Source organism: Gymnoscopelus microlampas (assembly GCF_963454915.1).
Source record: "Gymnoscopelus microlampas genome assembly, chromosome: 20".
NCBI lineage: Eukaryota > Metazoa > Chordata > Actinopteri > Myctophiformes > Myctophidae > Gymnoscopelus > Gymnoscopelus microlampas.
Window position 1 is genome coordinate 22,439,158 of NC_139957.1, and position 12,221 is coordinate 22,451,378.

At 42.5% G+C, this 12,221-nt stretch overlaps 1 protein-coding gene across 1 annotated transcript in view; it reads left to right on the forward strand.

The window, feature by feature from the left end:
* LOC311036616 (phospholipid phosphatase 2-like) overlaps positions 1–11,152 on the forward strand; it is an 18,091-nt gene extending 6,939 nt beyond the window's left edge. Inside the window, exons 2-6 of the mRNA XM_084045439.1 lie at positions 5,614–5,765; positions 6,191–6,453; positions 7,564–7,621; positions 8,069–8,245; positions 9,506–11,152. Of these exons, the coding sequence (XP_083901565.1) occupies positions 5,614–5,765; positions 6,191–6,453; positions 7,564–7,621; positions 8,069–8,245; positions 9,506–9,652 (797 nt within the window). The 3' untranslated portion in view covers positions 9,653–11,152. The remainder of the gene's footprint in view (positions 1–5,613; positions 5,766–6,190; positions 6,454–7,563; positions 7,622–8,068; positions 8,246–9,505) is intronic.
* The last annotated feature ends 1,069 nt before the right edge of the window (positions 11,153–12,221 follow it).

The window sequence follows — 12,221 nt, forward strand, 5'->3', positions numbered from 1 at the left end:
CAGTGTGAAGTGGGAAGTGTTGTTGACTTGTGCTCCCTTACATTCCTGTGTGAAAAGAGATGGAGGGAGGGAGAGATATATAGAGAGAGAATGGACAGGCTGGCTGCTTAGAGGTAGAGTACCCTGTGCTCAACAACTACAGCTATGGTGTGTGAGTCAGTACATTTGGGTGCATGCATGGTGAGAGGAAGGTTACATATAATTATGCCAGGGGACTTCATAGGGAGCATCATTCTCTTAACCTATTTAGACCTGAAGCCGATAAAAAAAAGCCTTCTAAATCCTAACCTAAGTTTTCAGAAAATCTTCTATTTAAAAAAAAAATCTAACTATTCTTTTTAAGAATTCCTTTTGCTATATATAGTACGGCTTTAAGCCAAGTTAATAATCTGTAGCATGATGGTGTTTGCTGAAAATTACAGATTTTCAGAAAGCGACGCTGTTGTGCGACACACACAAATTAAGCTTTACTTTCTCTGGTATCTCCTTTTTTCACTGATTTGAGGATTTCAAGCCGTAGTAGTGTTCACTTCATGAAAAACAAATACCACAGAATTACACTGTTCTTTTTCCTTTCTCCGCAGAGTGTCCAGGAAATTCCCTAAAAAGAAACATTCACATAAAAAATGGGCGATCTTCCAACCAAGCTGCTAAACCTTGATCAAATGATGTTCACTTGGAAATGAGAAACCAATGGTTTTTGAATTCTTAAGACTTTAGAATTTAGTCTTTAGAATTTTTATATTTGATGTTTATGGGTTGTTGATTTTCTAAACAACCTCAAAACAAAGACACCTATTTTAGAACAACACTGATGTAATTCCTGATTTATACTTGGTTGCGCGCTGCGCCGTACCGCTGAAATAGCCGTGACGCGTTGCGAGCTTGTAGATTAGCTATTTTCGGTGTGCAACACTGGCATGAAACTACATATTTATCAGGCTTAAGATGAAGTTGGAGGAACCACCTGGCTGCGTGTCGAAGAGTCCTTGAGCAAGACGCACTGGGACGGCAGTGGCTCAGGAGGTCTTGGAATCGGAAGGTTAATGGTTCGATCCCTGGCTCATCCTGGCTGCGTGCCGAGGTGTCCTTGAAAAAGACACTGAATCCCTAACTGCTCCTGATGAGCAGGTTGGTGCCTTGCACGGTACCCTCTACCTTCGATGTGTGTGAATTAGAATCAGAATGTGTGGGTGAATGTGAAATGCATTGTAAGACGCTTTGGAGAAAGGCGCTATATGCAGTCTATTTACCACTTAAATGGAGTCCATTCACTCGTTTCCCAAAGCAGCTCAGCCTTGGCAACGGGTGGCTGTGATCAGAGAGGGTCACAGTCATTTGCTGTTGTTTCTGTTGGATGTGGCAGCTTTGTGACATTGGCGACGTGGGCCAACACGTCTTATCTCAAACACTTCAGGAACTGTTCCACTTCCTGTCAGGTCAGAGGTCAAGGGGAAGTTGTACTTGTGTCCGATCCCAAATTCCACCATGTTTATTTTCTCATGGAGGAATCAGACACAATGCTGCTGCCAGAAGCAATTGTGAAAGTGTAAAACAATACTTTCTCTGCTTCCTTTATCTGCTCTCTGGCCGTCCTGTCTGTTTTGTTTCCAAATAGAAAAACTGTGTATGCCAGTGTGCATGACTCATTTCCAAGGAAAGAACATAATTATTCTCTACAGTGTTTGTCAATCTCCAACTTGCCATTGTCAAACGGTAAAAAAAAACAAAAAACGTAATTGTTACAATGACACTGGAATGAAATAAGAAAGACATATAATGTTCCACCACGGGACATAAACGTTTCCCGCTGTCGTCACTACAAGAGTGTTCCATCTGAGAGAACGCTGGGTATCTGTCAGGAGCTTGATCGTTACTTGTAGTCATTTTCTTTGATCTGTGCCTCTCTCTCCTGGCCTTTCTCCATCTCTACCAGCTCAGCCCAGCCTCTTGGGGGGGGGGGCTGGTGGTTTATAACGGAGGCCTATAAAAACATACCAGGCCCTCTGGAATAATACAGCCCATAAAAACAGGCTGCTCCACTAAGATAATAGGAACTCTCTATGGGCTCTGCCCCCAGAGAGTACACCAAAAGAGATGGCACTGGAGCGTGGACAGTATGAAAGGGGAATTGACTTCCTTGCAGATCCTGTTGTGAAATTATTTTTGTGCATCACACGCACACAAGCGCATGTGTGTGTGTTTACTGTTTACACAAGCGTAATGTACATGGTAATGGTGTGCGTGCGTATTCGTTTGTCCATGCATGGACGTGTGTTATGTGCGCACATCTGTGTGTATGTTTGTATCGTCACGGCCTGCCTCGGTCCGCCTACACATCCCACCACCAGGGGACCTGTGTCAAACAAGCCATCTCTTATCTAAATGTTATCCTTGCACCCTGCAGAACAAACACTAATTGGCCCATACTTCAAAGAAGAGCATGGCTGACCAGAGACATGGGCTGGTTCCACATTGGTGGTACATTTTCGGGTTGTGATACCAATTTCATCCAAGCAGCAGAGAAAACTCATAGAGAATAAAGAAGTGAATTGTAAGTGATTAAACAAATAAATGAGCAGACAAAGTTGGAACTGTATAACACTCTACATTTAAGCTGATAAATGTGTACTCTCTCTTGATGGGCTGAAATTGGCAACCCATCTGCACACCTTTTTAAGGCCCTGACAGATACAAAGCGCCAATGATGCTAGCGCCACTGATGCACGTCAAGTTATGCCACTTTACCCTACCGTAAACATCTACATGATGGCTGGTTACCATTTGTATTGATGCTATGGAACATCATCTAATAGATTTGCTTTCGGCCACACACTGCCATTAAATAAGACTTGGTCTTGCAGGGGTCCTGTCTGAGAAGACAATCTTTTTGGGATATCCTTGTAATGAATGAAACATTAGCGAAATGCAATTGATTTTGACTGGGGGCCGTCTGGAAGGCCTTTGGGCCTCCGTGAGAAACCCAACTCCATGTTAGGCCTCCTTAATACGGGTGAGAACTATATCCTGTATAATCCCTATAGAGAAAAGCATCTGTGTGTTCAGTAAATTGCTTTCGGTTGAAACTCAAAACCACGATTTAGTATTTGCAGGATTTCTTTGTAACGTCGGTGGAGAGGACTAACACTGAGACACAGCCAGAGGGAGGAGGGGAAGTGGAAGTGGGGAGACTTCAGTATAATGGTCACAGTCACACCTGATTCTAGCTAAAACAATGAGCTCAGACACACATAAACACACTTTTTAATGTCCTCACTCTACGTCAGTGACATCATGCTGGAATTTTCTTGCTAAAATTACCTGTCTGGAACATGTTTACCCGTGCGTGTGTGTTTTAAGTTTTCCCTTTCACAGCAGGTGGCACATCTCTTTGAGGAAGGAAACAATCTGTTGAGAGCCTCGCTGTGGCACATGAGCGAACAAATCCACAACTCACACTATGACCGAAAAACTCCAGTGCTCACACTCTGACCGAACAAATACACAGCTCACACTCCGACGTCACACTCATTAACTGACAGCAGTACAGCATATAGTTCTTAAAAACAGGAACGCTATTTAAAGGCTTGAGTGTCGAAAGTTCCTGACATCAAGCTAGTAGAGCTCGGCTATTGTCCTGTTTAGATTTAAGAGACAGGTTTATGTTCGTCTGGTGCCACTGTGCCAGTCTGGACCTGAGCTTTTGTCCTGGCTCCCTCTGCGTCACTCTGAAACTTGGGGGCGTTCCGCGTTCCCGTAGTGAGACACTCACTCATGCTAATCGGAGAACTAGGGTTATGCAAGTAACCTAAAGTTATCATCTTTCGATGTCTCTGCCCCCCCCTCCTTTCTCCCTCTCCTCCTCTATTTGTCTCTCTCCTCACAAGCATGTGAAGGAGATGGGGGTGGAGGAATTAGAAATAAGAGGACCTCTTCCGTGAGAGATCAGTTTGAGGGAATTTCACATGATGACACTATAAATACATGGTTATCTGAACCCCTTACAGCTTCACTTGTATGCGTATGTATACATGTGTGGTTGGTTGGACATATGCATGCACACTGTATGTGTACATTTTACATGGGGAAGAAAAAAGAAAGCAATCAGCTCATTTTGAGATGTGTGTGTGTGTGTGTGTGCATTGATGGACACATTTACATTGAGGGCTGTACATCCGTCCGGTCAAGTTTTTGGCTCCCAGGCCCTTGACTCTGTAAATGCTGCGCCAAGGTCATAGGTCAAGGCTGTTCTGCCCAGCAGTGTACCCATGGTGACAGGAGCTTCCTCTGTGGGGGGAGATGGGGGGGGGGATGCGGCTTCTAGAGGCCGAGCCTTCCTCACTGAGCCGTACTGGTGACAAACCCTCTCTGTATTGTTGGGTACAATGAGACCTTCTGCCCCGATTATTTTGTCTGTCTCTGGCTGCTTCCTGAGCCTCTGTCGTGGTAGAGTGGCACATGTGTAACTTGTCAACGCAGAGCTGATGGATCTGCCCTGAACTCTGCTCTGCCCTCAGCCGGGTGGACTTCCTAAGGGGCTTTTGTGATTTTGCGAACAACTATAGTACTGTTACCCTGACTACTACCTGTTGGTATCACTACTGTAGCCACTCACACCAGCCTAAATCAAATGTATCTGAGAAACGGTCTGTAGCCTGCTATTTGCATTACTACAACAGGGTCTTTTTCAAGTAGTACATTGTGTGTGTGTGTGTGTGTGTGTGTGGGTGGGGGGGGGACTAGGCAGACTAGTGCTGTAACTCCTTATCGTTACAGCTGGCGCGCTTGGCCGATAACTACACGGCAGTGTCTTTTCTCCAAGTTTGGCACAGTTTCACAGAATATCCTGCTGCTGCAGAGATCCCCAATTATTTTGAGGTTCTTTATGTGGGCATGCCAGTAATATTCTGCTGACACCGTGCCAGTTTGACTATTCCATGACAGCCTTATCTAACTAGCAAATGAACGTCACATCCCTCTTTATTTGGAGAACAACATTAGATTGGATCGTGCTCACAGAGCAAGTTTCATGAGGACATCTTTTTAGTCCTTTAGAGCAGGGGTCTTCAACAGGGGGACCCCTAGGGGCCCGGGGGTCCTCAGAGCTACTACAGGGGGTCCGCCAAATCTTTGTGTGATATGATTTTTTTTTTTACATTAACCATTTGAACCCTAGCATCCCTTTTCTTAGGAGAACTTTAGCCAAAAATAGCAGATCTACAAGCTCACAACGCCTCGCGCTGCGAGCCGTTGTGAGCTTGTAGATCGGCTATTTTTGGCAAAGAGTGATAGGTGTAGAGGGAAAAAAGAGCAGCAAAAGTTTATCTGAAACGCAATTTCATTCAATATAGAGGGGGTCCCTGCTTCATCTATCTCTCAGCTAGGGGGTCCTTGGCCTGAAAACGTGGAAGACCCCTGCTTTAGAGAGCCAGCTGTACCGATTCTGCTGCTGGGTGTCAAACATTCTTGTTTACCACCCTCAAACTAGAGGTCCTTGAGCTTCATGGTAAATCTGGCCTCATTGTGTGTCAATGTCGAGTCTGTCAATGTTCTAGTCACGGTGGCTGAGTGGAACCGCTGATCTGTTCTGTTCTTCTCCCTCCCTCTCTCCAGCGGGCCTGCCCTCAGTCATCCTCACTCTAATGTTCAGCCCCTACCAGAGGGGAATCTACTGTGATGACAAAAGCATCAGCTACCCATACAAGAGGGACACCATCTCCCATGGGGCCATGGCAGCGGTCACCATTAGCTGCTCCATACTCATTGTGAGTACCAACACCTACATTGGATAGTGTAATGCTGGACCCGCAATTACTGTGTACTCAGCCTGGTGTCGTCATTTTCATTATAAAGGATTTGTAATGTGTGTAGCTCTCAGTTGGAAGAATGTAATGTGTTAACAACCAGAACAGGCGTTCTGAAGTAAGTTATGAATTCATCATTAGTAATTGGAATTAGAAGCTAGATAAAAGGTGAAAAAATGTACCTCTAAAACTAAAAACAAACATAATAGACAGTAAACATTGCTTAGAATGGTTAATGGCTTTATTCTGACCAGAGATAATAAAGTATTTAGGGAAATTATATTGTGCTGAGTGTTGGGAAAATAAGGATAGCAACTATGGCATCTGTTATTATCACCACTCCTATGTGCATTTTCGGTGCTTATTCCCCCCAATTCACTCCACAGATCACAACGGGAGAGGCGTACCTGGTGTACACCAAGCGACTTCGCTCCAACTCCCAGTTCAACCAGTACCTCGCAGCGCTCTACAAGGTAGTGGGCACCTTCCTGTTTGGAGGCGCCGTTAGCCAGTCGCTGACTGACCTGGCTAAGTTCACCATAGGCCGGCCCCGCCCAAACTTCCTCGCCGTATGTGCTCCAAGCGTTTGCAATGGATACACACTGCACATCAATTGCACCGGCAACCTCCGCAATGTTACCGAGTCCAGGTATGACTTCATCACTTCATTGATTCAGAAGCAGAAACAACTAAAACTTTCTATACCCTAAAACAACAATACTTTTATGGACATGAGCGTGTTTGCTGGATTTTATAACAACAACAATAATCACTAGAAAAAGTGCTCCTCTGATGTTTGGACAAAATCTGTAGGAATGATAAAATAGAAAAAATTCGGCTTCCTGGTGGCGCTATACCAGGCCGGTGTGAAAACTTTGGGGAAGAGGTTCTGCTCTGGCATCCAGGGAGTGTGTGTGCACAGTATCACGTTGATAGGGCCAACGGTGCCGGAGATTAGATGGTCACAGACGGACGGACAGGGTTCAAACATAGTCTTGGCCATGCCTTCGGCCTGCGGGAGACAATAATACTAATAAAAATATGTATTGGTATTGTGCCTTTTTATACAGGATGTTAGCCTGACTCTCAGCCTGAATTTTCATTTCGTTTCACTCCATTATTCACTCAATGCAGCCGATTTCTGAGATGGGGGCGTGGCCAAAGTGGGACTCCACTATGAACCAACGCGATTGGTTCATACTGGATTATCCCGATCCCGATTCGTCGTACAGATTTTCAACCGAGAAACACCCGCCTTCGACAGCGTCACCAGACCCTGAATGCGAAGCAAAGGATTCAGGGGGTGGAGCCAGGCTAACAGTAACAGGATGTAGCGCACGGTGCCAGAGCTAATAAATACAAGACGATATAAAATGTTAAGAGTTTCATAAGTACGAGTGGGCCACTATACAGTTTTTTAGAGAAGATTACATCGTGTGTGTGTGTGTGTGTGTGTGTGTGTGTGTGTGTGTGTGTGTGTGTGTGGTCTTTATAGGTGATATTAAAGGATGGGATGTGAACATGTGGTTAGGGACAGCAGAGCTGAGAGTTACCTCAGCTGGGTTCAAAGTTCTTAAAATGTATTAGTATGTATATATTAAACATTCTTTGACCAGAAATAATGTACTCAAGGAACTAGAATTATTCAAGTACTGTACATATGAAGAGCATGGAGAAACACTGATCTGTACGCGTACCGTTCCATAGTTAGTTACTGTAAAGATAATGTATGGTCTCCCATCTTTACCTTCCTTCCTAGGTTATCATTTTACTCTGGTCACTCCTCATTTGGGATGTACTGCATGCTCTTTCTGTCGGTAAGTGTCACATCATTTTGACATATTTAAAAAACATTTTACTGTTATGGGTTTGTGTGTTGTGATTGCACAGTAGGAAGAGCCTTTGTCTCTATGCCATATTTCCCGTCTCTCTTCACGGTCCTAATAATAGCTGTGTCTATTAAAAAAAAAACATTATGTTTTTTCTTCGTTTTAACCGCCCGAACCCTAGCATCCCTATTCTATTGCGAACATTTGTGGAGAATAGCATATCTACAAGCTCACAGGTCGGAATGCAACGCATTGTGAGGTTACAGGTACATTGGCTATTTTCAGTGAAGAGATTTGATGTAAGGGGGAAAAGGAGCTGGCCTACTATAAATCCCTAAGGGACCCCAGTCAACTAAGTAGGGTTTAAGTGGTAAAATGACTGATCTGTATCATGACGTATTCAAAATATATGGGTGCATGTTTGTGTATGTGCAGCTGTATGTACAGGCGCGTATGCAGGGCAAATGGACACGCCTGGTCAGACCCACCATCCAGTTCTTCCTGGTGGCATTTGCTGTGTATGTAGCATACACACGAGTGTCTGACTACAAACACCACTGGAGCGATGTGTTGGTTGGAATGCTTCAAGGAGCCCTCATCGCTGTGCTCACTGTGAGTATAGGGGTATAATATACTGTATGTTTAATTCTGCCCCAAAAGGGTTTTAGGGTTAGTAATTTATTTCAAATTAATCTAGACATGTAACATGTAAATGCATTTTATTGTGCTTGTAGTTTGCCAAAAAACACTCTATGCTCAGTCACTGCCAAGGTTATAAAACTTCAAAATAGTAACTAGTAATCAAAATGTACTGCTAACTGAAACTATGATGTACTTAAAATAAACTAAAATGGCATACAAATATTCACAAAATATCTTACTTTTTGTATTTGTGAATGTTGTCAAATTTGTCAACACAACAAGCATGAGAAGGTATTGGTGCATGTGCTCATTAAGATGTCTACATGCCTGTGGTGTTTGTATTGCACAATACCTATTCTGAACTTGTTAAATCTTGCCCCTGACACATAACCGCCATCGTATAATAAAAATCGAATAGTGAAACTAATAAAAACTAGAAGTGCGCTCCTCAGAGCACAGATCTCTGCCAGGCTGGGTTGCCTACCCAGGGCTGTGTCAGTCATGGGGTATAGCCATCAGGACACGAGTTAGCTATGGGGGAAATGAGTTTGTACAACAGACATTGCAACTTTTCACAATTGTGATGCCCCCTATGGGCAAAAGTGAAAGCACTTTTAGAGGTGCTAGAGGGCCCTCCAATTTAATTAGTTATAAGTTGTTTTTTAATTTGTTCTGTTCATGATATATGGCGGGTTATTGCGCCCACACATTTTTAAGGGAACTACAAGCAAGCAATATAGTATCAAAACCCTGTTTGACGCTCATTGTCACATGGCACACAAGACCATTTATACCTAATTTGGTGAAAACAAATCATTTCTGCAACAAACTATTTATGTAGCATTTGTGGCCCGGTGGCACATTTGTTTCCAATGAGTCCAATTAGGGTCCGGGTCTGTCTTTATTTAAAAAAAAGCTGGGTCCACTATGATCTTGGAAACAATTTGACGGGTACATACGGGTTCGGTTCCATTATTTGAAAAGATTCTTTGAACCAATTGGGTCTTGGAACAAATACCATGGGTCCATTAGTGTTCTGGTCGGTCATTTTGGATCTGCGAAGAGCTCTAATGTTTATCACATGACTCCAGAGTTAATATGAAATAGGAGTTGTAGCAAAAAGTGAAATGGTGGGAAATTTGGTTGGGCAGAAATGGGTAAAATACAAACCTTTAATAACCTTGCTCACTGCTAGGGTGTTTTTACTCCTCTCCTGTCCTCTCCTCTCAGGTCCGTTATGTCTCAGACTTCTTTAAGCAGCGGCCCCTTCACGGGCCATCTACACGAGAAGACCCGGCCGAGAATGAACACCTGGAACGTAAACCCAACCCGCAAGCCCCTGACTCACAACCAGGAAACCACTACTACAATGCATGAACACATTACTACAACTAAGAACAGATATACGACAACACCGACTATGTGCACCACTACATCTACGATAACTTGTGGACTCATAAAGACAATAACCACTAGCCTTCAATCGTGGCACACACCATCCCTGAAGATATCTTCAGAACAGTTTTACAGGTATCAAAGCTCAGATAATCAAGGCTATACCAGAACAAATGTTCTACTGTGTATGTGTCTTAAATGTCTGAGTTATACTTGGTTGAGCATCGTGTCTCACACGGAAAATAGCAGATCCACCAAGCTCACAACTTGCCGTGCTGAGATATAGATGTAGAACGGCTATTTTCGGTGTGAGACAGCACCACACAACCAAGTATAAATCAGGCGTCAGAGTGAGTGTGTGCACGATACGTCTGCATGAATGTTGTGGTCATGTCCAATGTGTGTGTTGAGTATTGTGTTTATACCTGTAGCATTTATATAAGTTGAGTATGTTCAATATTTGACAGTGAGCAACCTTTATAATCTTTTGCTATGTTTTTCTTAACTCTGTGTTGTTTTTATACACAAATAGTTTTAAGCTACTTGATAGTCATTTTCCAATATGAAGATAGGATGTCAAACTATGAGTAAACTGCCAAAGACAGCTACACAGTAAAATCCTGTGTTAAAGGCATTGTAGGGAACATTAAGCCTAAATTTAAAAAATATTTATATATATTTTTTTTTGCATTTTTTCCCCTCTATCAGCCACTATATAATGATGCTGGGGTGTTTTCCTGCTTTGAAACACAGGCCTCTTTCTGAAAACCCTATTTTCCCTATTGTTGTTGTTGTTGTTAAGTTTGTCCGGGACGTAAGGAAGTCTATGGAAGTCTATGGAGGCATCACCCCCTGGTGGCCGGAAAACGAACTGCACAAACAGTAAACAAAGCAGGAAAAATAGGGTTTTCAGAAAGAGTACTGTGTTTCAAAGCAGGAAATCACCCCAGCATCATTATATAGTGGCTGATAGAGGGGAAAAAAAATATATATAAATATTTTATAAATTTAGGCTTAATGTTCCCTACAATGCCTTTAAAATAACACTTAAACATCCATTTGGTTACATTTGTACTCTCTCCGAGTTAAATTAACACTGAGGATTTTTAATGTGTATTAAAGATTTCAAAACCATCTCTCTGTCCTTGAACAGAGCAACTAAATCATGGGATTATTCCACAATTTGTTGCCATAGGTTCGTTTCAGCAGTAGATGGTGGTCAGATAGTTATTTTATGAGCATAGTGTCTACACTGGAAATATATTGTAGCCTATTTACTTATCCCTGTCACTTTAGCTTTAGCTTTTATTATTATTTTCTGTGCCATGTCTGAATTTTACTGCTTGTGAGTGATATATATGCCTGTGTTGTGATGGACTGCTGAAATTGTCACATATGTGTACCATTATGTACCTGTACAGTACTAACAATTTCTATTTTATTATAACGATCTAATAAACTATTTTTAAGTATGCATTACCACTACTTTGTTTTGACTTTGTATACTAAGCTTTTAGCTTGTAGCTCTCCACCCCTTTTGGAGGACAAGCAATATTGCCTTTTCATTTAACAGTTCAGTACAAGAAAGGCAGAGGAGAAAATGGTCACAATTATTGTTGAATGTGCTTAGTGAAAGGTTTAGAGCCTTGTTTTCTTCTGTAGATGTAGGTATTTATTAAGCTTAATGCAATTCCATACAAATCCACAGCAATGTTCTTTGTTTTGGCTTAAGTGTGCAGATTATTCTCGTGACAAGATAAAAACTTCTCCCATGGACTTTTAAATCATAAAAGGTATGTGTCATGTCTGTATCCAGCTGCTTTTCACATTACAACTCTGTTTGCTCAACTCTTCTAATAGCCAATTTACACTTTGTCGTACAACAAACGGAGGATAAATTTGACATTAGGTGGAGGGGCTTCCTTTTATGTGCCGCCTCAAATGCCCCTGGGGCTGCACACTCACTGGCATGGGATGGCTGGAACATGAACAACATGATGAACCAAAGGCTGTACAGCCTTATCAACCTACAAGGACTCCACTCCTTTCTCTATATATTAATGTTTTGTGTGCAATCCACACGTCATATTGCAAAAGCTATCCGTGTGTGTGTGTGTGTGTGTGTGTGTGCGCGCGCGTGATAGAATGAGAAGGGGGAGGAGATTGCAGTTTTGGTATTTGTTGGTAAACTCGCAAAAAGATTTTTATTTGTGCTCACTCAACAACCCGTGAACTCTGTTCTGTTGAAAATGTGCTCAACACATACAGACGTTGTTCATGCCTGGGCCTGTTGTTGGGAGTTGTGGGATTCCTCCATTCCTGCCAGAGATGAGACGCCTCCAAGACCTCAGAAGAAAACAACAACTTGCTCTTCAGATATCACTAGGCTGCAAGCTGCTTACCTACAACATACTGTACAGTGCCACCCTTTAAATTCAAACAATGCCTGTTTTTCTTTTTACTATTTTACCAGGCAAATATTGCTTTTGTTACCCTTTATCTTATGTGATCTTTAATTCTTAATAATATAATATGATTTTCCCTCAAATGC